The 24,321-nt window shown below is 43.9% G+C and overlaps 1 protein-coding gene across 2 annotated transcripts in view; it reads left to right on the top strand.

Annotated features, from left to right (window-relative positions):
- Window positions 1-24,321, top strand: part of ATXN7L3 (ataxin 7 like 3) — a 68,452-nt gene that overhangs the window by 42,265 nt on the left and 1,866 nt on the right. The window contains exons 4-12 of one of the 2 annotated variants that reach the window (XM_077460044.1): window positions 221-392; window positions 2,006-2,103; window positions 2,499-2,521; window positions 5,473-5,518; window positions 5,880-5,911; window positions 9,152-9,220; window positions 13,470-13,513; window positions 15,149-15,220; window positions 15,308-15,441. In XM_077460044.1, coding sequence (XP_077316170.1) covers window positions 221-392; window positions 2,006-2,103; window positions 2,499-2,521; window positions 5,473-5,518; window positions 5,880-5,911; window positions 9,152-9,220; window positions 13,470-13,513; window positions 15,149-15,220; window positions 15,308-15,441 — 690 coding nt within the window. Of the gene's footprint in view, window positions 1-220; window positions 393-2,005; window positions 2,125-2,498; window positions 2,522-5,472; window positions 5,519-5,879; window positions 5,912-9,151; window positions 9,221-13,469; window positions 13,514-15,148; window positions 15,221-15,307; window positions 15,442-24,321 lie in introns of both variants that reach the window. The other variant, XM_077460043.1, reaches the window with a different exon arrangement.

Here is a 24,321-nt window from a genome sequence, read left to right as displayed (position 1 = left end):
GCCCATGATGCTCAACTACACTGCAGAGTGCATGAGCATCATGGGAAATGTAGTTCCAAAACATCTGGGGTGCCAAGGTTCCCCATCACTGGTATAGGAAGATTACTGGTGACATCAATGGTCTGTTTAATGTTGTGGTTCTCTAACCATTTTTATTTTGATTATTTAACGCTTTACATGTTCTTTTCTTCTTTGTTTTTTTTTCCCCCCCACACTTCAGAAATCATAGACCAGCCAGGTGTGGACATCTTTGGTCAGGTTTATAACCAGTGGAAGAGCAAAGAGTGTGTATGTCCAAATTGCAATCGCAGTATAGCAGCCTCCCGCTTTGCCCCACACCTTGAGAAATGTCTGGGCATGGGCCGAAACAGCAGCCGCATCGCAAATCGCAGGTACGTAAGTTCAGTTTTAGCTAGCATTTTCTAAACTTCAAACTATATGCCCTCTGTTATCTTGGATCTTCCAGACCGCATGCTCACTTCAAGGGAAAGTCATTCCCCCCCCCCCCCTTCCAGTTATGAACAAATTTTTGATCAATTTGTGAACCTTTCATTTTCACTTTATTGTACAAACAATGCCTCCAGTCCTGAGTTCTGTGCTACGTACGTAAGGCATTAATTTCTCTCCAAACTGAGATTAACTGCATAACCCGTGGCAGGGCGGCTCGTCTGCACCAGATCATACCTAGTACGCACTCTGGGATTTCTGGGTAGGGGAGCGCTGTGGCTGTGCTGTGATTTGACACGGTACCCGCTGATTGACGGGGAGAGGCACAGAACAGAGCTCTGCCTATGTTAACAAGGCAGAGCCCTGTTCTGACAGGGGGAAAGTAATGGATATTGTGTCCCTGCAAAGGGAATAAAATCCATCACTTCCCTTAGTGAAGGCAGCACGCATAGTAAACACAAATGCTGGTTAAGCACATGTTTAACCCTTTGATTGCCCTAGATGTTTAACCTCTTCCCAGCCAGTGTCATTAGTACAGTGACTGTGTATATTTTTAGCACTGGTTCCCCCAAAGTGTCAGCGTTGGACTGTCTGCCGCAATATCGCAGTCCTGCTATAAGATGCTGATCGCCACCACTACTTGTTTAAAAATAAATGCATAAAAAATTCAGTATATATCCCATAGTTTGTAGACGCTATAACTTTTGCTCAAACCAATCGCTATAGGCTTATTAGGATTTTCTTTATTTTTTAACCAAAAATATGTAGCAGCAGATCAGCCTACTTTTTTACTTCCTTTTTTTTTTTTTATCTATTTTGTTTTTCAAAATTGTCGGTCTTCTTTATGTTTTGTACTATAAAGAAAAAAAAAAACTGCCGAGGTGATCAAATATCAGTAAAAGAAAGCTCTATTTGTGCAAAAAAAATTAGATACATTTAATTTGGGTACAGAGTTGCATGACCGCACAATTGTCAGTTAAAGTAACGTAGTGTCGTAAAGAGGGGTACGTTTTCCGGAGGTCAAGTGTTTAAAGATGAATTCCAGGTATGGTATATTTACATAGTTACATTTGGACTGCTTGGACCATTATAACTATGTATATACCATACCTGGTCCTTACCCCCTGGAAGCTGGAAATCGCGGTGAGTGATCGCCATTACTCCATTGATCTCGGCTTGCTTCTAGTATCTGGGCTGAGCTGCCATTTCTTGAATACTTTGCATTTTATGAAATCCTTCCTTCCTTCCTTCCTTCCTTCCTTCCTTCCTTCCTTCCTTCCTTCCTTCCTTCCTTCCTTCCTTCCTTCCTTCCTTCCTTCCTTCCTTCCTTCCTTCCTTCCTTCCTTCCTTCCTTCCTTCCTTCCTTCCTTCCTCTGTATAAGGTGGGTGTTTTGGGGGGACCCTTGAGCTACTGGTTAGCAATCACTTCTCTGTGTGTGTGTGTGTGTGGTGGGGAGGGTCCTATGATAAAATATATAATTTTAGTTCTTTGGCCAAAGTTTTTTCATTTTAAGGAAAAGTGACAACTAATTAGTAAGACTGATAATTTGTCTTTCAGGATTGCGAGCAGCAACAATATGAACAAATCAGAAAGCGACCAAGAAGATAACGATGACGTAAACGATAACGATTGGTCGTACGGCTCGGAGAAGAAAGGTGCGTTTAGTCAGTCTGGAGGTAACTAACCCGTGCAGTATTTTATTTACATACAATTTTTCTGTGATTGATTCATAAACCTGGTCTGAACTTTTTATTTTTGTTTTTTGTTCCTTCCCTTTTCCTTCCCTGGTGTGCCTTTTACATGTTCATTCTTTAATTTTTTTCCAACCGATGTTTGCTCTTTGTTCTGGCAAAATTGGGATTTTTATTGACTTTGTCATCTTCTCATATACATCTTGTCTTGCTGATTCCCTGTGACCTTTTTCTGTACACCCATCTCACCTCCTACTCTCCTGTTTTCCCTGCCTTGTCCTGTCACCACTGCTATATATATCTATGTTCTTTCTCTCATTATCTCTCTGTATCTGCTGTGCAACTTCCCCCATTTCCAGCAAAGAAGAGGAAATCAGAAAAGGTAAGACCTTTCAATTTACATTTTTTGGAATATAATGGGTAAGGGTTTATAAAGACCAGATTGTGTATGGATGCCCCCCTGTAGGACCTGATAGTAATGGTAGGTTTACGTCTTCCATTTAGCCTGGATGTATTCTTGGATAACGCTGGGGGGGGAGTTTAATCTTTTCAGGCTAGTCACTGATGACTCTTAAAACTGAAGAATAGACTTTTATAGACTTGCTGCATTAAGCTCTTAAATAAGTTGTACTGTGGAAGCAATGCCAAAAAAAAGCACAAGTAGAGGGAAAAGAACTAGTCACCAATATTACCTGTAGACTACCTGCAGCTGATGTTTTTTCTCCAGGACTGGCTTATCATTCTTTGTTAGGCTGGCTGTAGGCAAATCGCAGTTTGGCTGATTCAACAGGAAGCAGCTGAATTCTGACAGCGAGAGTTTTACCAGCCGTCAGAATACAATAGCACGGCAGGAAGGATTCCCCAACACTGACTGTTGATGGAGAAATCGAGCAATTTTATGTCCTTCAACCTGTGGTTAGTTTAGGTGATCTTAGATGGCATTTTCCATCTTGGGTACCATTTTCTAATCCATGTCTAGCAAATTCTCACATAAAGAGAAATAGATCTGAGGTCCTATTTGTCATATCACCTGTTCTTGCTAGCCTCCTTCCAATCTCTCCAAACCTAATTCTATACCAGAAACAAAAGCACCACATGTTCATTCAGTCCATCTGGCTTCATTCAGTGAGACTTCATTTTATTACTCTGATTCTACTGTGCGTATTAGATATATACTGTGTTTAGTGCCGTGACGGGGTCAGCTGACGCCCAGGGCAAAAATGCCCCCCCCCCAAAAGAAAATGTATGTGCGTTTTATGTGTCTGCAAATATTCCCTCCCCCCAAAAAAAAAATATGTGAACACTAATCTTAACCACTTCCCACCCGGCCAATGCATATATACGGCCGGGTGGGAGCCGTCTACTCCTGATAGGACGTTCAGGAACGTCATTCAGGAGTAGCGGGATCGCGCGCGCCCGCGCAGCGGCGCGATCCCGATGTGCTCGTGTCACCCGGACACGGCACATCTCAGATCGGCAGGAGGGCTCTGTGATTGGCCCTCCTGATCACATGACGGCCGTGTCCAATCACGGCCGTCATGTGATGTAAACAAACAGCCGGTTGCTAGGCAATCGGCTCTCCTCTCCTCACACGGAAGTCACCGCTGAGGAGAGGAGAGCAGAACGCTGCAGCCGGCTGATGATCAGTGAGTATGGGCTGCTTTTTACAGCTTTTTACTCACTGATCATCAGTGTAGTGTAAACACACAACACACCACACAGTACAAATACATGTCCCCAAAACACACATGTCCCCAAAACACACATGTCCCCAAAACACACATGTCCCCAAATAATAAAAACACATGTCCCTAATAATAAAAACATGTCCCCCACATATGTCCCACTAAAATCACATGTCCCACTAAAATCACATGTCCCAATGATTATCTGCACACATATGTACATGATCACCTGCACACATATGTACATGATCACCTGCACACATATGTACATGATCATTTGCGTACATATGTCCGTGATCACACAAACCAATTATTATACACTTAACGGATTTTTTTTTACCAAAAACATGTAGCAGAATACATTTTGGCTTAAATTTATGACAAAATTAGATTTTATTGGATTTCTTTTCAAATAGAAAAAAGAAAATTATTGTTTTTTTTCCAAATTTCCGCTATTTTTGCGCTTATATCGCAAAAAAAAAAAAAAACGGAGTCGTGAATAAATAACACCAAAATAAAGCTCTATTTGTGCGAACAAAATGATAACAATTTCATTTGGGTACAGTGTAGCATGACCGCGCAATTGTCACTGAAAGCGCTAGAGCGCTGAAAGCTGAAAATTGGGCTGGGAAGGAAGGGGGCGAAAGTGCCCTGTATTGTAGTGGTTAAACACTGATCACCTCACCATTTTTATTTTTTTTCCCTTTCCCAGCCCAAATTCTCCCAAAACAAAAATGCCTCCTCTTCAAGTACAAATCTCCCCTCCCAGCTCAAATGCTCTCCACCCCCCTAACACACATTCGCTATGCCTCAAATTTCCCTCTCTGAGCATAAATCCTAAATTCCTCTCCTAGCACAAATCCCCCCTTCCTAACACAAATCCACCCTCCTAGTCCAAATCCCCCACCACGTGCAGGTCATTCGCCCCTCGTGCCCAACCCCTGGTCCCAGCCTGACTGTGTGTGTGTGTGTGTGTGTGTGTGTGCATGCATGCATGCATACATACATACATACACACTTAACCACCCGCCCATAACCCACCAAGGCATAGACTCCACTAAGACCTCTGAAGGTATGCTGTAGCACCAGGTACCAAGCAGTCAGTAGCTGATCCTTTTTAAGTTTCTAGCACATCCCACAGATGCTCAATTTGGATTGAGATCTGGAGAATTTAGAGGCCAAGTCATCGTCTCAAACTTTTCGCTGTTCGTCAAACCGTTCTTGAATTCCTCAGACCAGAAGTTTCTTCCATTGCTCCCTAGTCCAGTTCTCATGCTCAGGTGCCCATTTGTGGGTGGTTTTAGCTGTTGACACGGGTCAGCATGGGCATGGTCAGCTACATTGAGTGTTGATCATCTCCTATATATGGCCAGCCGAAGGGCAAGGAAGAGGTTGAAGCCCATCCTCCAGGGGCTGGCTAAAGATTCTATTGGACAGTTCGATCTACTTTATACAAACACATGGCAGAGTTTGGAAAAGTTTGCCAGCACCATAATGTTTTGGTTTGGTGGTTTCTTGTTGGCCACTCAGTCACTTTATCTTTATCTCAGTCACCCTTTTTACAGTCAATTTGTTTAATGTTCTGTCAGGTTGTCTTGCTGTTCTTGGTACTGATGGTGCTTATATGATAATTTGTTTCCTCTTTCAGAATCCAAATTCCCCACGAAGATCAAAGTCCATAAAACACAAAAATGGTATGCAATATATTTCTAATTGAGCTTGTTTCATGGCAGCAATGTTGGGAAGTGTTCAGATGAAACACTGGTTGCCTTCTGTCGGTTTCAAACCACTATTCATTCCCTTTAAGACATCAGTGGTCCTCTGCCTAACCTAACAGTAGAGAATTTGTTCTGAGGGCGTATGAAAGTGGGAAGGAAATATTGTAAATCAGGTAGGGTAGAACATAGTCTTAGAAACACTAGGTGCACTTGAAGGTCCCTGGGAAGATTTAGTACAATTGCTGAGATGCGTAACTAAACTGACTTTTTTTTTATTTATTTTTTATCCATATTCATTTTTGATTTCTTTACTTTTTTTTTTTTTTTTTTTTTTTAGGTGATCTCTCGGTTAACACTGACCCATTTAAGGTACAGTCCTGGCTCCTGTTTGGCTCCCAGTGTTTTTGTTCACTTTCTAGTTGCAAAGCAGTAACTGGATAGCCAAAAAGGTAGAAAAAAAAGATCCTTCTACTATTTGTGAAGTATAACGTTGCTTCATAAAATGTCAGGTTTAACCCAGTGCTAGGGGGCGCTCTACCCATAGCTCTAAAAAGTGTGTCCAAACGTTGGGCTAGTCCACAAGGACCTTTCTGCAGGACCCTGCCTTTTATGTGCTTGGGTGTAACTTGCATTTTTTTACAATAAAAAAAAAGGGGGGGGGGGGGGGTTTCTATTTATTTATTTTTTACTACTTCAGCCCCAGAAGGTTTTACCTAGCCACCTAACCAGGCCATTTTTTGCGATACGTTGCTGCGTTGCTTTAACTGAAAATTGCACGGTCGTGCGACGCTGTGCCAAAACAAAATTGATGTCGGTTTTTTTTTTTTTTTCCCCACAAATGGCTTTCTTTTGTATTTGATCACCTCTACGTATTTTTTATTTTTTGCACTATAAACAAAAAAAGCAGCAATTTTGAATAAAAAAAAAAACAGTATTCCTTACTTTCTGCTATAAAACATTCACTATAAAAAAAATAAAATAAATAGAAAAATCAAATTTCTTTATCAGTTTAGGTCAATTTTTTTTTTTTTTTTGTTAAAAAAAAATAAAAAATAAAATCCCAATAAGCGTTTTATTGATTGGTTTGTGCAAAAGTTATCGTGTCTACAAACCATGGGTTAGATTTTTGGCCTTTTAATATTTTTACTAGTAATGGCGGCAATCAGTGATTTTTAGCGAGACTGGGACATTGTGGCGAAAAAATCTGACCCTAAATTATGCTTTTTTGGGACCTTGACACCAATACAGTTATCAGTGCTAAAAAAAAAATGCACTGGTCCCTGTATAAATGACACTGGCAGGGAAGGGGTTAACACTAGGGGGGCGATCAAAGGGTTCAGTGTGTCCTGGGGAATGTTACACTGGCTGGAGGAAACTAGAGCTCGTGTTTCAGCTTGGCTGTAACAGAGGATCTTTTTTTTTCCCCTCACTGACAGATCAGTGGTGTGCCTTTATGTAGGCACACTGCCGCTCTGTGTGTCTTGTGAATGATCGGCAGATCGCGGCCGCTGGCCCTGCTGATTGGCTCCCGCTACACACACACACGCGCCCCTACACCGCATGCACAAAATCGCATACAGGTACGTGATTTTGCGCAGCCAGGCCACCCTGCCGCAATATATGTACAGTGGACGGTATGGAAGCGGTTAATGATACCTCTGTGCCCCACTGAATGTAATGCACATCGCACTGCATTACATTCTTTTCCGGCCTTGATGGTCGGGGAAACTGTCAATGGGGACCTGGAAGTGATGTCACACATCACCTCCCAGGTCAACTAGAAGGGGGGGGGAGAGCGGACACTACCTCACCCCACTCCTTCTATCCTGGGATACATGCGCGGGGGCATGTGCAGGGTGTGGGGAGCATTTGGGTGGCAGCCCAGCTGCTAGCAGAAATCGCTGTATTCTCCTGGAGGGGACACTGACTGTCAACACAGATTTTAGGGAAATCAAGTGATTTTCTTTCTCAATTTTCCATGGTTGCAGGAAAGAAAATTGCTCAGTCTGTCAGCTTTAGTACCAGTTCTGAGAGTTAGTGTTTTGTTTGCAGCCAGGAAACTGAGCCATGTTCACCACTTGCTATCACTATCAAAGTAAAGCTGTTCCCTAGTAACTGCCTTCAGCTGCCTATATGTGCCTTTCTGTTGACGCACAGTTCCTGTCCGACGAAGTAATAATCCAGAACCAACCCCCAACCCCCCCCCCCCCCCCCCCCTTTTCTTCTACCCCAAAGCCATGGCTTTCCTCCACCTATCAGCACTGTCTTCAATTCCTGGTCTCCTGTGAATGTGAATGTCCATGGCGCACTAAGGGTCCTTTTACACCTGAGGATTTTTTCAAGCGCTTTTGTGTTTAAAAAAACAAACCAAAAAAATGCCTAAAAAGCTCAAGAAAAATGCTTCCCTTTAAAATCGATGTCTTCACACTGCAGCGGTTTGCTTTTTTTCTGTTGCGGTGAAAAAAATCCTCCTTGCAGGATCTTTGATGCATGTTTGGGGAGATGACAAAAAGCGCACCAAAAACCCTTCTCTCCATTGAATTGAATGGGAACTGCCTCAAGAACACCCCACTAAGTGTTTTTGGTGCAGTTTTTGAGTCGCGTCTTTAAAAAATGCACCGCAAAAGCACTGCAAAAAATGCTCTATTAACACATAGGTGTTTTACTGGCAGTTTTGAAGCGAACCAGTGTGGAAGTGCCCTTAGGTGCGTACCTGTAGTTGCTGTATAGGGCACCAGAGCTGATTAGCTGCTGTATAGGGGATCCAGAAACAAAAGTTGGGAGAATACCAAGACAACCTAAAAATGTGCAGCCGTGTTCTGGTCTGATCCAAAGGTACAATGTTCTGTGAAGGCAATATTCTGTGACTGATGGCCCATTATGCATCTTTCTGTCCAAACGTAAGCCCCGTACACACGATTAGACTATCGTACAAAAAAAAAAAACACAGCTTTCAAAGCGATCATACGATAATCTGATCGTTGGTACACAGCTTTCGTCCAAAATTTTCTGCAGGGACAAACCTTAAAACTTTTCCCCTACAATACCAGATCATACAATTTTTTTTATTTGAAAATCCAGTACAAATACATTACATCACTTCCAAATTTTTATTCTGTGTACGAGAATTTCTGTACTTTAGTAACCTATTTAATTTTCGATATGGAGAGTAGCATGCAGAAAAAAATTAAAATAATGGACATGTCTGATAATCTCATCGTGTGTACTAGACTTTAGTGTTGCAGTAAGAGAAACCGTGAAATAAAGCCCCTTGCTCGAGGATTGTATTTTTTGCTGGCCATGACATCAGTGAGGTTAAAATCTGAGTAGAATAAATTTGTGATGTCCCGGATGGCAAACCTAAATGCTTTGTGCTGTTAAGGTCATTACTGCTTTACGCTGTATTGCCTGTTCTTACTGCTTGTGCCAAAAGTATTATAATGCTCTTGTTCTTATTGCTGTTTTTTTTTTTTTATTTTTTTTTTTTTTTATTGCTATTTAAAATATAATTTTTTATTTATTAGAAATATTTTATGTAAAATGCATTAGTATATCATTTTAATTTAAAAACGCATGCGTTTTATTTTTTTATTTTTTATTTTTTTGCAGTATAGTAGCAGTTCCGGAATTAGTTACGAAAACCTTGGGCCAGAAGAGCTTCATACCCTGCTAACGACGGTAAGGGTTGCAGACATTCAAGCCTCATGTTGGATTAAAGTGGAATTCCTGTCTAAGGCCAGCTATAGATGGAGTGAATTTTTTTTCCTGCAACCACGGGTTGCAGGAAAGAAATTGGCTTGACTTTCCCCCATTAACACAGGCAGTGTCGGGGGAATCCCTCCCTCAGTCGTCGTGTTCTCCCGGTGGGGGAAGCCATCCCTGCTGGGAGAAGACCATGATTCTTGCTAGCGTCTATAAGGGCTGCTAGCAATAATTGTGTGTAGAATCTGGCAGGCTGCTTGTACCCAAGTTGATCAAATCAGCCTGCCCATACATGGTTTGCATATCTGCACATTCTTGCTGAACCGGCCGAGATTTGAACAGTCTATGGCCAGCTTAACACTAACTGTTCTTAAAAATGTCTCCTCCCCCTCCCCCCCCTCCTGTTATCTATCCTGCCTAACCTAAGTACACTTTTTTTTAAAAAAAATTTATTTGTGGTCACATGATCCCCCGTGTCAGGCTCAATTCACATATATGCATGCTGCTTTTGAGCGTTTCTGCAGTTTTTTGCTGTGCTTTCTGCTTTTTTTTTTTTTTTTTTTTTTTTTTTTTTTGTAAACCTCACAACATGCTTTTCTGCAGCTTCTCCTTTGAAATCTGTCCCTGACCTTTTTCAAAAAATGCATTGATGTGAAAGTGTTCCATAGGAACCCATGTTAAGAAAATGTCTGCAAAAAGCATTAAAAAAAAAAACGCATTAATGTGAATGGAGCTTTAGTGAGCGGTGGCTGCAGGGGAGAGGAGGGAGCGCTGAACAACGGCTGGGAATTCAGGGAGCCATGATATCACTCTTAGGCTCGTATGACTCAGCTGTTGTCAGCACTCCCTCTCCCCTGCATCCGCCACTCACTGACACAGGATCTGGACTTGTGGAATCGTGACCAGACCGGACTGAAAAAGGTAAGTGTACACAATGGTGTTTTTTTTTTTTTTTTTTTTTTTTTTTTTAAAACAGGATAGGTAGAGTGGAGGGGGAGGCACATTTTTAAGCATAGTTGCTGTTGGGCAGAAATGTTCTCCTGTCAGAACACAACACAGCGGGGGAAATCGCCACGCTAACATCACATGTGTTAGTACAGGGATCTACCTCTCTCTGTGTGGTGTTTTTTTTATTTTTTTTATTTTTATTTTTTTTCCTCCTCATTCAGTCCGCTGGGTTGAACAGAAAAAACTTCTAGTGTCTACTAGGCTTCATGCTTGCCCTTAAGCTGGTCATTGTAGTCTCAATTTTTAGTTTATTTGGAGGACCTGTCAAGATCTTCAGCTTGGCCATTTTGTATAGGATGAAAAATCACATGGCAGCATAATACGATCATTCAAATGTTATTTTCCCTGGTGTGTTTTTTTTTTTTTGTGATATCAGTTTTGCACTCCAGAGGTGCCTGATGGGATGGATTGTTGTAAATGTGCAGACAATCTGGTTTTCAGTAGATTTCTAGGCCTCTCAGGTTCTCTTAGACAGAGAACGTCAAAACCACTATGAAGAATACAAGCTCTGGGGTGTGGCACCACATGTGTGATCATGCCCTCTGTCTTTGCAACAATACACTTTGTTTTGTGGTATTAAGAAGAGTCAGACATAATACGTGTGATGGCATGTTCTATCTATCTATCTATCTCTATTTTGGTCTAATGTGTACTTTCATTCAATTAAATGGTCCCATGTGCCGTCCTCTGCCACCTTAGCCATACCCTTGCAGCAGTAATCTTTCATAGCTGCAGGGGATTAACAGCTGCTGGACCGGTCATAGACACTTGTCAAAATTCCTGGCTAGGCCCCTCTTTCCCTTCTCCTACTCCACAATTCATCCTAGCTGTACTACAGCTTCAATCAATGAAAAGCAATCTATGAATAGAGGAGGTGGGCCTTTCCTTCATCCGCCCCTCCTCCATTTATAGAATGCTTTCCATTGCTCCAAGCTATAGTATAGCTTCTATGAAAGGGAGGCTGAATAGGTGGACATGGCTCTCTCAGCCAGTTCCTATGACTGGTCCAGTGGCTTTATTAACTCCTGCAGCATTAGAAGATTGCAGGGGTATGGGGGGGGGGGGGGGGGTGGTGAAGATACAGAAGACTATAGACTGAAAGGAGTCCACTAGGGACAATTCTAATTGAATGTGAGTGCTGTCCTTTGTGTTGAAAAACGAATGAACTAAAAGTAAGCTTTAAGTCCCCTTTCACGCGGGGTGGATCCGCTCAGCGCACTCCGTTAGCTCAGCTGGGGATTTCTCGCTGTGCAGGAATGGACCTGTCGGCGCCTCGCTGTTCTCCATTAGAAGACTGGATGAAAACAGACAGCATGTCCATTTTCATCCGGTGGATGGATGGCGAGCGTATTGCCAACTGTCTGTTTTGAGCATATCTTGACGGATCGGATGGCAGGCAGGTGTCAGTGGACACATCTCCGCTGCCCATCCAAGTCAATGGGTGGTCCACTCGGATCCACCTGAAAAACTGATCTTTGCGGGACGATCGTGTGAAAGGGGCCTAAGGGAACTTATCTGTCTGGTATCTGTATAGCAAATAATCAGATGCCAGCTGTCACTTTTATTTTGTGTGATTTTAAAGAGGTAAAGCCTAGTGGATATGTAGGTAGATGGTGATTTCTTGGCTATGTCAGCCTCATCCATAATAAATGTAAAAGGGGCATTGACAAATTTTATTTCCTTTCCCAGTTGCATCAACTTCCTCAACCGGGATATACACTCCCTGGCCACTTTATTAGGTACACCTTGATAGTACCGGGTTGGACCCCCTTTTGCCTTCAGAACTACCTTAATTCTTCGTAGCATAGATTCAACAAGATGTTGGAAACATTCCTCATAGGTTTTGGTCCATGTTAACACAACATGCAGTTGCTGCAGATTTGTCGGCTGCACATCCATGATGCGACTCTCCCATTCCACCACATCCCAAAGGTGCTCTGAGACCTGGTGACTGTGGAGGCCATTGGAGTACAGTGAACTCAAGAAACCAGTGGTGAGATGATCTGAGCTTTGTAAAATGGTGCATTATCCTGCTGGAAGGAGCCATCAGAAGATGGGGACACTGTAGTCATACAGGGATGGACATGGTCAGCAAATATACTCGGGTAGGGTGTGGTGATTAAACCAATGCTCAGTTGGTACTAAGGGGCCCAAAGTGTCCCAAGAAAATATCCCCCACACCATTACACCACCACCAGCCTGAACGTTGATACAAGGCAGGATGGATCCATTCTTTCATGTTTACACCAAATTCTTACCCTACTGTCTGAAAGTCGCAGCTAAAATCGAGACTCGTCAGACCAGGAAACGTTTTTTTCCAATCTTCTTCCAATTTTGGAGAGCCTGTACGAATTGTAGCCTCAGGTTCCTCTTCTTAGCTGATTATGTAACTATGACAGAGTGGCACCCAGTGTGGTCTTCAGCTGCTGTAGCCCATCTGCTTTAAGATTTGATGTGTTGTGCGTTCAGAAATGGTATTCTGCATACCTTGGTTGTAACAAGTGGTTATTTGAGTTACTGTTGCCTTTCTATCATCTAGAACCAAGAAATTTTCCTGCCACTCACTGGATATTTTCTCTTTTTCAGACCATTCTCTGTAAACCTAGAGATGGTTGTGCGTGAAAATCCCAGTAGATCAGCAGTTTTTGAAATAGTCAGACCAGCCCGTGTGAACGTGACATGTTTTTTGGTGCCAAAGTCACTTAAATACCCCTTTCTTCTCCATTCTAATGCTCGGTTAGAACTTCCAGTTGTCTTCACCACATCTAGATGCCTAAAATGCATTGAGTTGCTGCCATGTGATTGGCTGATTAGCAATTTGTGTTGCCAAATAATTGAACAGGTGTACCTAATAAAGTGGCCGGTGGGTATAGATAACAGTGAAACATGATGGCTCAAAGCCTCCCCACACAGAGTTTTGTATCACTGAAATATTATTCCATGGGAACATTTCTGGTCCACATTGTTCTGTTAATGAAGAGATTTTCTTTTCTTTTCTGGGGGAAAAAAAAAACCCCTTTACCTGGTTGCATTTTTAACCACTTTTTCTAGCAAAAAAAATCATGATTTTACATGTAGGAGAGAAGTGTAAGAATTTGCGTGGTAAGGAAGTGGTTAATGACTGCTTGTTGCTGGGATTTGTGCCATTTGGCCCGCCATATAACCATGTTATGTAATACACCAATGTCTGTCTGAATTGGGATTTCTTCTCTTTTAGCAATGTGGAGTCATATCAGAGCATACCAAGAAGATGTGCACCAGGTCAGTGGGGTGCAGAATGCTTGTAATATCTGCTATACAAACATGTAAATGGCAAAACATTTCAACTATACAACTCCTTTCCCTTGTGGATAGATGAAATAAAACTGGTCGCTATGGCAGACTCCTTTTATTGATGTCTATATTTTAGTATATATATATATATAAATCAGACAGATTGATTGTCTGTCTGGATTTGTTTCCACATTTTGTCTCTCCCTCTCTCATCTTTTTAGGTGGGAGAACTTGTACAATTGTTGGCTGACTAAATACTTTTTTGCCCCACACTATAATATATATATATATATATATATATATATATATATATATATATATATATATAAATTTACTAGAAAACCTTTTATTAGAGAAATGGAGGCAAATGTACAGTTAGGATAGTCTGGTTCCCTGGACCAAGCATGCCAGAAATGGCAGCCCAAATTTATTTTATTTTTTTCTTTTCTTTTACAGAATAAATATATCTTCACTTTTTAATAAAAAAAAAAAAAAAAAAAAAAAGTTTGAGGTGTTATTTAACCACTTTGGCCCTGGAAGGTTTCACCCCCTTCCTGACCAGGCCATTTTTTATATTTTTTATTTTTTGCGATACAGCACTGTTATTTTAACTGACAATTGCGTGGTCGTGCGACACTGTACCCCAACAAAAATTGATCTTCTTTTTTTTTTTTTTTTTTTTTTTTAAATAGAGCCTTCTTTTGGTGGCATTTTATCACATCTGCGGTTTTTATTTGTGTGTGTGTGTGTGTAATAAATATATATATTAGAATTTCAGCTCTAAAACACACCCGGTAAAAAATCGAATTTCTTCATCAATTTAGGCCAATGTGTATTCTGCTACATATTTTTGGTAAAAAAAAAAAAAAAAAAAAAAACATATATTGATTGATTTGAGCAAAAGTTATCCCGTCTACAAACCTATGGGAAATTTCAGCGATTTATTTATTTATTTGCAGTACTGCGACATTGCAGTGGACGAATTGGACACTATGTGACACTTTTTTGGGGACCAATGACACCAATACAGTGATTAGTGCTAAACAAAATAAAAAATGCACTGATTACTGTATAAATGACACTGGCATGGATGGGGTTAACATCAGGGGCAATCAAATTATTATATATATTATTACGGTTGGTGTATTGAGAATAACTAGTTTATTGTGGTGATGGTCTTGTGAGGTTATGTGATCTTCATGAAGCTTTTTAGAAATTCTACCAATGAGATATTTTATATACGCTGTAAACAAACACGTGTGCTTGTGTACAGTATGACATTGACACCTCAAAAATTACCCAGTAGTTGGTGTTTTTTTTTTTTTTTTTCTCCATTCTATTCATTTGGGATATGGTAATTGTGGGATTCTATACGTTGACTATATCATATGATTAAATGGCGTAAAGTCAGGTCACTGGCCTCACTCTGTTTGGCTGGATGTGCAAACCTCAGGACTGAATGGACAAACAATTCATTTTGGGAGGTAAAACCACTCTTATGAATATTAAGTAAGCCGGTACTGAAAGCATACCATACAGATTGCAGACTATACTACAAATGAGCTAGTGAAAACAAATGCCCTAAGCATCTTATGATCTTGTGTTGTCCTCCCCCTTTTACAGGTCATTACGGTGTCCCCAGCATACGGATGACCAGCGTAGATCTGTCAGAGTTTACCTCCTAGGCTCCTCCGCGTAAGTCTTTGCACGTATTGGACAATGTGGTGTCGACTAAAATCTCTTCCACGATTCCACTACTTACACAGCCCTCCTCTCTCATAGGTCTCTACCAGAACCCGATGGCAGTACAGACAATGACAGCTTCGATGTGGTGGAAGGACAAGGTCTAATGGGTCGACTTCCATGGGATGGATCCTCTGATATCTCCCCATCCGACTCAGCCTCATCCAAAGCCAGTAAGATCTGGGAGATGGGCAAATGAAAGGGAAACAAATGGTTTTTAAGTCCATTTTTTCATTTTTAGATTTCCACATTTTTGTGTGTGTGTGTGTGTGTGTGTGTGTGTGTGTATGTATGTATGTATGTCCCCTTCAGCCCTGGAGGAAGTTAACCCCTTAACAACCAGAGCATTTTCTCTATCGTTCATTGACAGACACAGCAGCTCTTCTTGACCTTAGGGTTATATCGGCCCTTAAGGAGAGGACTAGGCAGAAAGTATTTAAAAACAGAAATACTTGTGCCCAGGGGGTTGTCCTAATGTTTATAACCCCTCACACTGCATCCAGCAGCTTTGCTCAGTTCTTTTCTGCCTACTGTAGGAGAAGGACTTGGCTCCCGGTGGGACCATTGGTCCTGGGAATTTTCTTTTTTCTGCATTTTTGATTCTGTGATCTACAATCAACAGCCGGGCTGGGTAACAGGCTGGATAATATAGATCCTGGTAGTCTCCCCAGCCTGGCCATCGAGCGTGAGCAGACCTTAGCTATGCGCTGGGTCGGCCATGACATGCCCTGTCTGATCCAAGGGTTGCCGGTGAGCTATATGCTTTGGGGCACACATATGACCGGGCTACTGCTATCTGTGTCACAGTGTGCCATGGCTGGCAGCCACCCCGTACTGCTCGGGTGATAGGTCTGTCTGTGGAATGCGTCTAGCAGTCCCTGCAGAAGGAGTAAGTATGGTTCCACCTGTCTCGGGCAGGATGGAGCAGCTGGGCATTCCCTGGGAGGTCGACTAGGGTGGTCTCTCACTCTCCCTTTCTTCTCTCCCTGTCCCTTCCCTCCTCCCCATGCTATGGGCCTCTGTTTGACTGGGCACGTGGGGGTGCGGTGCACGTTCCTGGCCGGGTACCTCTGGGGGGCTGTGCTGGTTGTAGATGGTCTGCTCATTCTCTTCCCTCTTTCTGGGCCACGGTGGGGTGTGTTTTGCTGTGTGAGACATGTGAGGAGGCCGCCACACGCTCCGCAGCCGTGTGTTTTTTTTTTTTTGTTTTTTTTTGTGGCCACAGCCAGTTTTTTGCCTTTCAGCCATTTTCTAGTAGTTCGGCGGCCATTTTCTTGGCACCCTCAGACTGTTTTCTGAGGCGGCCAGTGGACATTCTTAGTAGCCTCAGGTAGTTTTGCCTCTAGCGCTGGGTGCTTGTTTCCTTCTAGAACAGCGCGCTTTCCACACAAACACCTCGTGGATGACACAGGGAAGAGTGAACAGCAGCAGCACAGCGCAGTACCTGGGTCAGTCCTGCAGTGGGCCTCTGTCTGTGGCAGCTAGGAGGGTGGACATTTTTTGTGACTTGCCTTAGGTCCCTAAGTGGTGACCGGCGAGTGTGGGTCAGCATGGCGTCAGAAGCTGACGCTTCTTCCCCAGATGTCCCTGTTATTGCAGCTGGGTTCCCCTGCACCTGCGGTGCCTATGGACGCTCTGTCGGCGGTCCTTGAGGCCTTTGTTGCCAGGGTGGAAGTGGCTTGCGGGAAAGCTCTGATTGACTCGGGCCCTGCTGTGACAGGTGGATGTGGACCAGGACTGTTTGGACAGTGAGGATGATGCTGTGTCCAGGTCAGCGCAGGAAAAGGCGCTTGTAGGAGCACTTATTACAGCGCTGTGGGATACCCTAAAAATGGAGGATATGGCGGGGGCACCTACAGAGGTGTCGGTCCCTTTCAGGTCCCACAAGCCGGCCCACACGGCTAAGGTGTTTCCTTACCCAACTTATTTTGATAAGTTTATTTACAAGGAGTGTGAAAAACCACAGCGTTACCCTTTTGAGGAGAGTCTCCTGAAAAAACGGGCCTCTCCTCCGACTGTTGACCCCCCCCGGTATCCAGGTTAAATAAAGTAACAACGATTCCAGTGGAAGAAACTCCTGCTTTCAGGGACCCTGCCGACAGAAGGGCAGAGGCGGTTGCCCGGTCCATGTTTACCATGGTGGGGTCAGCATTGCAGCCAGTGTTAGCCACGGCCCTGGTGTCGCAGACGCTTACTGAATGGGCTAAATTGTTGCACAGGGAATTGGAGAAGCAACAGGCTTCCCCGGTCTGCGTGGAGCCGATGGATCAGTTGGTGCAGGGCCTTAAGTATCTCTGTGATGCGGCCTTAGATACAGCCCCCTTGCTCTCTAGAGCCTCCGTATCAGCAGTAGTGCAACGTCGCCTGATTTGGCTGAAATGCTGGTCTGCAGACCAGGCATCTAAGAAGAAAGCACTGGCGGACTTGTCTTTCCAGGGAGAGAGGCTATTTGGAGCCTCGCTGGATGACATTATTAAGAATGTTACTGGGGGTATGAGTACGTTACTCCCACAGTCCAGAAAAGGGAAGGAGCCACGCTGTAGGCAAGGGCCCTCCTTTTCTGCTCAGAAGCAGATTTTTTTTTCGTCCGCCTGGGTCGGCAAGTAAGCGTTCCCAGTCTGACAAGGTGCCTGCTGAGGGACAAAAGTCCCTGGTTTCACAAGTCAAACCAGCCTGCGAGCAAATCTGATACTGCGTCAAGGTTTGCCCCCCCCCCCCCCGCCCAACTCTCGGGTGGGGGGTCGTCTTCGGGGGTTTGCAGCCCGGTGGACCTCCCTACTTTCCGACCAGTGGGTCTGCGAACTGGTTTCCTCAGGGTACAAGATTGTTTGGCGGACAAGAAAGAAACTGATTTTTTTTTTTTTCCCTCCAACCTTCATCTTCTTCCGGCTCATTGGGAGGCCCTGTTTGGGGCAGTACAGGACCTGCTCCTGGGCGGGGTAGTACCTGTACCGACTTTTGTAGTCCCAAAGAAGGAAGGTCCGTCCGTTCCTGGACCTCAAGGCCCTCAACGGCTTTGTGAAAGTACAAAGGTTCAGGATGGAATCAGTTCGCTTAGTGGTCACTGCACTCTATCGGGGGTATTTTCTGGCATCCTTGGACATCAAGGATGCATACTTGCATGTCCCCATATGCATCAAGCATCAGAAGTTTCGGGGATGAGCACTAACAATTTGTAGCTCTCCCTTTTGGCATGGCATTGGCACTGAGGGTCTTCCCCAAGCTGCTAGCCCCAATTTTGGCTTTGCTAAGCCAGCAAGGGATCTTCATTGTGGGTTACCTGGACGACCTCCTTCTGAGGGCAGCTTCCGCCTCAGAATTAAGAGAGGACGTGGGAATCGCCATGCAAATTCTTTGGGAGTTTGGGTACTGAACCTACAGAAGTCGGTGTTGGTTCTGACTCAACACTTGGAGTACCTGGGCCTGCTTCTGGATTCCTCATAGGTGAGAGTCTTTCTTCCTTCGGACAAGCTGCAGACTCTTCAAGTTGCGGTGAAGTTGTTGGTGTCCCGCAGATGATCGTCGCTGCTTTTTTGCATGAGTCCTGGGTCTCATGGTAGCCACTTTCGAGGCGAGTTTGGGGCGTACAGTCAGCCCAGAGACGATGGACCCGGGAAGAATCCCGCCTGCCGATCAACATGCTGGAACTTCGGTGCCTCTCCACATGGTCACAGAGGCTGCAGGGGCATCCTGTCAGGATCCATTCGGACACCGCCACAGCGGTGGCATATGCCAACCATCAAGGAGCTTGACTGCAGCACTGGAGGTCACTCGCATGCTGCTCTGCCCACCGCAGGATGCCAGCTCTGTCGGTCATGTACATTCCGAGCTTAGAAAACTGGCAAGCGGACTATCTAAGTCGTCAGATGCTGGACCAAGGGGAATGGTCGCTGCATCCGGGTGTATTTTGGCTCCTTTGCCTAAGGTGGGACATGCCAGATGTGGATCTCCTGGCTTCTCGACTCAATCGGAAGGTACAGAGGTTTGTGGCCAGGTCAAAGGATCCCTGGGCGGACGCGGCAGACGTGTTGGTGGCTCCACGGGGGCATTATCGACTGATTTATGCTTTTGCCCTACTCAAACTTCTACCACGTCCGCTTCGCAGAGTGGATGGCCAAGCGGATTCTGGTAATTCTGATTGCCCCAGATTGGCCTCAACGTCCTTGGTACGCCGACATAGTACGAATGGTAACTGATGTTCCTTGGTGACTGCCGATGCGAGAGAACCTTCTGTCGCAAGGTCCAATACTTCAATACTTCATTCTGCTTTACCATCACTGGCTTTAACAGCATTGCTGTTGAAAGCCAAGTGCTAAGGGACAGAGGTCTGTCGGACTCGGTAATATCCACTATGTTAAGGGCACGGAAGTCCTCGGAAGATTTATCATCGTATGTGGAAGGCCTAGATCTCCATGTGTGAGGAGATGGGGTGGCGTCCACGTACATATTCAGTTTCTAGGATATTGCTGTTTTTGCAGCGAGGCTTGGATCAGAAACTTGCATTGAGCACCATTAAGGAGCAGATATCAGCTTTGGCTGTCATTTTTCAGCGTCCCTTGGCGACTCATTCATTGGTGAGTACATTTGTTCAGGGGGTTCGACATGTGGCCCCTCCGGTTCGACCACCGATTCCTCTGTGGGATTTGAATCTGTTGCTCTCGGTGCTTCAGAAACCGCCGTTTTGAAAAAGGGGAGATTCCCTTATTGACACTCTCTCAGAATGTAGTCTTTCTAGTGGCTATTACATTTGCCAGGAGGGTTTCTGAGTTGGTGGCCTTGTTTTGCAAGTCTCCCTACTTGATCCTCCACAAGGATAAGGCAGTGCTGCGTCAACAGCCTTCGTTTCTTCCAAATGTTGTTTCAGCCTTTCATCTAAATGAGGACATTGTGCTTCCGTCCTTATGTCCTCGGCCGTCGCACCCCAAAGAGGTGGCTTTGCATTCCTTGGACATGGTGCGGGCTCTATGGGTGTATCTGTCTGCTACGGCTCCTTTTCGGAGGTCGGACTCGCTGTTTGTATTGGTGGCTGGTCCGAAGAAGGGACTGGCGGTCTCATCGGCCACCATTTCTCAGTGGATGAGACAGATTGTAGTTCAGGCTTATGCCATAAGGGGGACGGGCGCCTCCCTTTCCTGTTATGGTACATTCTACCAGGGCAATTGGTGCCTCTTGGGCTTTCCGACATCAAGCGTCCGTTTCCCAGGTGTGAAAGGCGGCGACCTGGTCGTCCGTTCACACTTTCACTCAATTTTACAAGGTTGATGTGAGCGCATCTTCGGATGCTTGCTTCGGCCACAAGGTTTTGCAGGCGGCTGTTTAAACTCCTCTGCTGAGCTCTGGTTGTTATGGGTGGAGTTATTGTTCGCTGTTCCCACCCCTCATTTCTTTGACACTGCTTGGGGACGTCCCTAAGGTCAAGAAGAGCTGCTGTGTCCGTCGAACGATAGAGAAAATAGGATTTTTGTACTCAACGTAAAAACCTTTTCTCTGAAGTTCATTGACGGACACAGCACCCACCCCTCCTATTTATGTTTGTACTGTTTTTGACGAACTGAGCTGCTGGATGCAGTGTGACGGGTTATAGCCAATAGGACCGCCCCCCTGGGGTACTGTGTAAGTGTTGCTGTTTTTAACACTTTATGCCTAGCCCTCTCCTAAAGGGGTGATATAACCCTAAGGTCAAGAAGAGCTGCTGTGTCCGTCAATGAACGATAGAGAAGGGGATTTTACGGTTAGTACAAAAATCCTATTTTTTTTTGCGATACGGGACTGTGTTGCTTTAACTGACAATTGCGTGGCCGTGCGATGTTATACCAAAACAAAATTGACATCTCCCCCCCCCCCCCCCAAATAGAGCTTTCTTTTGGTGGTATTTGATCACCTCTGCGTTTTTTTATTCTTTGCGCTATAAACAAAAAAGACCAACAGTTTTGAAAAAAATACTATATTTTTTTACTTTTTGCTATAATTTCCCAACAAAATATAAAAAAAAAATTCTTCCTCAGTTTAGGCAGATGTGTATTATTCTTCTACATCTTTTTGATAAAATCGCCTACAAAATAGGGGATAGATCTATGGCTTTTTTTATAATCGTGACTGTGACATTGCGTTGGACATATCAGACTCTTTTGACACTATTTTGGGACCATTGACATTTATACAGTGATCAGAGCTAAAATAGTAACTGATTTACTGTATAAATGTCACTGGCAGGGAAGGGGTTAAACACTGGAGGGCGATCTAGGGCTTAAGTGTTTTAACTGTAGGGGGGTGGGCTCACAAGAACATGACAGAGATCCCGATCACTGGGAGCAGTGAATTCCTGTCATGTCACTAGGCAGAACAGGCAAATTCCTTGTTTACATAGGTATTTTCCGGTTCTGCTCTCCGTGTCACGATCATGGGCAACCAGTGGACATCAAGTCTGCTGGCACGCTCCTGCAGAGCACCCGGCGATGTGCATCCACTAGCCTGCGATGACCGAGGGACGTACGGGTACGCCCATTTTGCACAGCTGTGCCATTCTGCTGATGTACGCTATCGTGCAGCGTTCAATGTCTAAACCGCTGGCAACAAAATTGAGTACACCCCTAAGTGAAAATTTCCAAATTGGGCCCACTTAGCCATTTCCCTCCCTGGTGTCATGTGACTTGTTAGTGTTTACAGGGTCTCAGATGTGAATGAGGAGCAGGTGTGTTACATTTTGTGTTATTACTCTCTGCCTGTCTGTGCTCAGACCATATGCTGCACACTGCATCGAATTGGTCTGGATGGCTGTCGTCCCAGAAGGAAGCCTCTTCTACAGATTATGCACAAGCAAGCCCACAGTTTGCTGAAAACAAACAGACTAAGGACATGGGTTACTGGAATCCTGTCCTGTGGTCATATGAGACCAAGATAAACTTATTTGGTTCAGATGCTGTCAAGCGTGTGTGGTGGCAACCATGTGAGGAGTACAAAGACAAGTGTGTCTTGCCTACAGTCAAGCATGGTGGTGGGAGTGTCATGGTCTGGGGCTGCATGAGTGCTGCCAGCACTGGGGAGCTACAGTTCATTGAGGGAACCATGAATACCAACATGTACTGTGACATACTGAAGCAGAGCATAATCACCTTCCTTCGGAGACTGGGCTGCAGGGCAGTATTCTAACATGACAACCCCAAACACACCTCCAAGATGACCACTGCCTTGCTAAAGAAGCTGAGAGCAAAGGTGATGGACTGGCCAAGCATGTCTCCAGACCTAAACCCTATTGAGCATCTGTGGGGCATCCTCAAACGGAAGGTGGAGGCGTGCAAGGTCTCCAACATCCACCAGCTCTGTGATGTCATCATGGAGGAGTGGAAGAGGACTCCAGTGGCAACCTGGTGAAGCTCTGGTGAACTCCATGCCCAAGAGGGTTAGACAAAAAGAAACCGAATGCAGGCTTAGCACATGCATGTCCACTCAAAAAGTGGTCACTCATAGATCGTTCACCATGTAGGGTGCTGCTGCCGAAACCAAAAAAAGGCATATGTCAAAAATGGCGGGCCAGCAAAAGCCAAAGGGAAAGGGTTACATATGGCAACAGAAATCAGATCATATTAGCGTTATCGTAAAAATCTTAAAGTGGATGTAAAGCCACTCTCCTCCTTTCTAAACTACTGCAATATTGGTTATCTAGAAGGATATACATGCCTCCTGCCTCCTATGTATACTTATCTGTCAAGTGTCTCCCCTCTGTCTGCTATGAGACCCGAAAAACTGCTGATTTTGTGGTTGGGTCGGTTTTCCAGGGCTCGGTGGGTGGAGTCGTGATATCAGTAGACTCCCCGCCCACCTCTACACTCCCCTTATCAACATGCATTTTCTCCTGTGTATTTCTTACACTGAACTTCTGTTATGATCACTAACATCCAGTCAAAACCCAGAAGTCCCCATATGACTTCAGCATGCCAAATCATGTTGAGGTGGGGAACAGCCAATCATTGCAGAGCAGCAGAAGAAAGGAGTGGGAGGGAATTAAAAAAATAATAATGCGTGTCTCTTAGGCTAGTTCACAAGATATGTAAATCACCTGTCACTCACAGCAAGGGGGAGGATTTGACAAAGGTTTTTCTCTGTTTGTCAAGATTTATCTCACTGAACAATAAAAAAAGGATTGCTCAGAGCTGGATTAACTCTTTGTGGCAAGACTGGGCTCAAATGATCGGAAATCTTATACTCTGCATTATGACATCAAAACATTTTTTACTTCCACTTTAAGTTTTTAATATCTTACCAAAGGTTGGCACAGTCTCAGGCCCGAATATAGAAAAATACAGCTTCACCAAAGCTGGCCTATAGAAAGTCACTATGATGAAGTAATCACACACAAAGACAGACACAAACAACAAATATAACAATTAAAAAGAAACTGTCCGGTTGTCATGAAAATCTATAATAAAATATTTACAAAAAATGGGGGGTGTACTCATTGTTGAGATACTGTGTATGTGTAAAAAAAATGTTTTTTATATATTTATAAATATAATATAGTGTTGGCATGGATAGGTGACAATGTCAGAAAAATCGCACCAACATCCCTGTAGATATATGTAGACAAGGGAAGATTTTTATTTTTATTTTTATTTTTTTGGGGCGTGCCAGCAAAGAAAAGACTTTCAATACTCCAATATGTAAAAGGTATAACCGATTTTATTACATAAAAGACAAGTTTAAAAGAATTTGGCTATACATAAAGTACGCTGATGCAAGAAAACATCCAAAGATCAAATCGGATGTAAAGATTAGTCACTCGACAGTAGCATTGGAGTGACTTATCCTGACATGTTTCGCCACTTAGGGCTTCCTCGGGAGATGTTTTTTTGAAAATTAGATGTAGTACTGCATAAAACAAAGTACAGTTAGAAGCATTACAAGGACTTTGAATACATCACAAAGACATTTATTTAAAAAAATAAGATGCTGTTGACCACCATGCCCGATGCCCATCCATATGAAGATCTTTTTACTTGTGACTTGGTATTAGGCCAAGTAGATGACAGACACTGGATGGCATACAGATGAACAAG

This window comes from Lithobates pipiens, unplaced genomic scaffold, assembly GCF_037356315.1.
Source record: "Lithobates pipiens isolate NorthernLeopardFrog02 unplaced genomic scaffold, aLitPip1_a1.2 Scaffold_28, whole genome shotgun sequence".
NCBI lineage: Eukaryota > Metazoa > Chordata > Amphibia > Anura > Ranidae > Lithobates > Lithobates pipiens.
The sequence above is the reverse complement of the archived record's forward strand: the minus strand, read 5'-3'. Positions and strand labels throughout refer to the sequence as shown.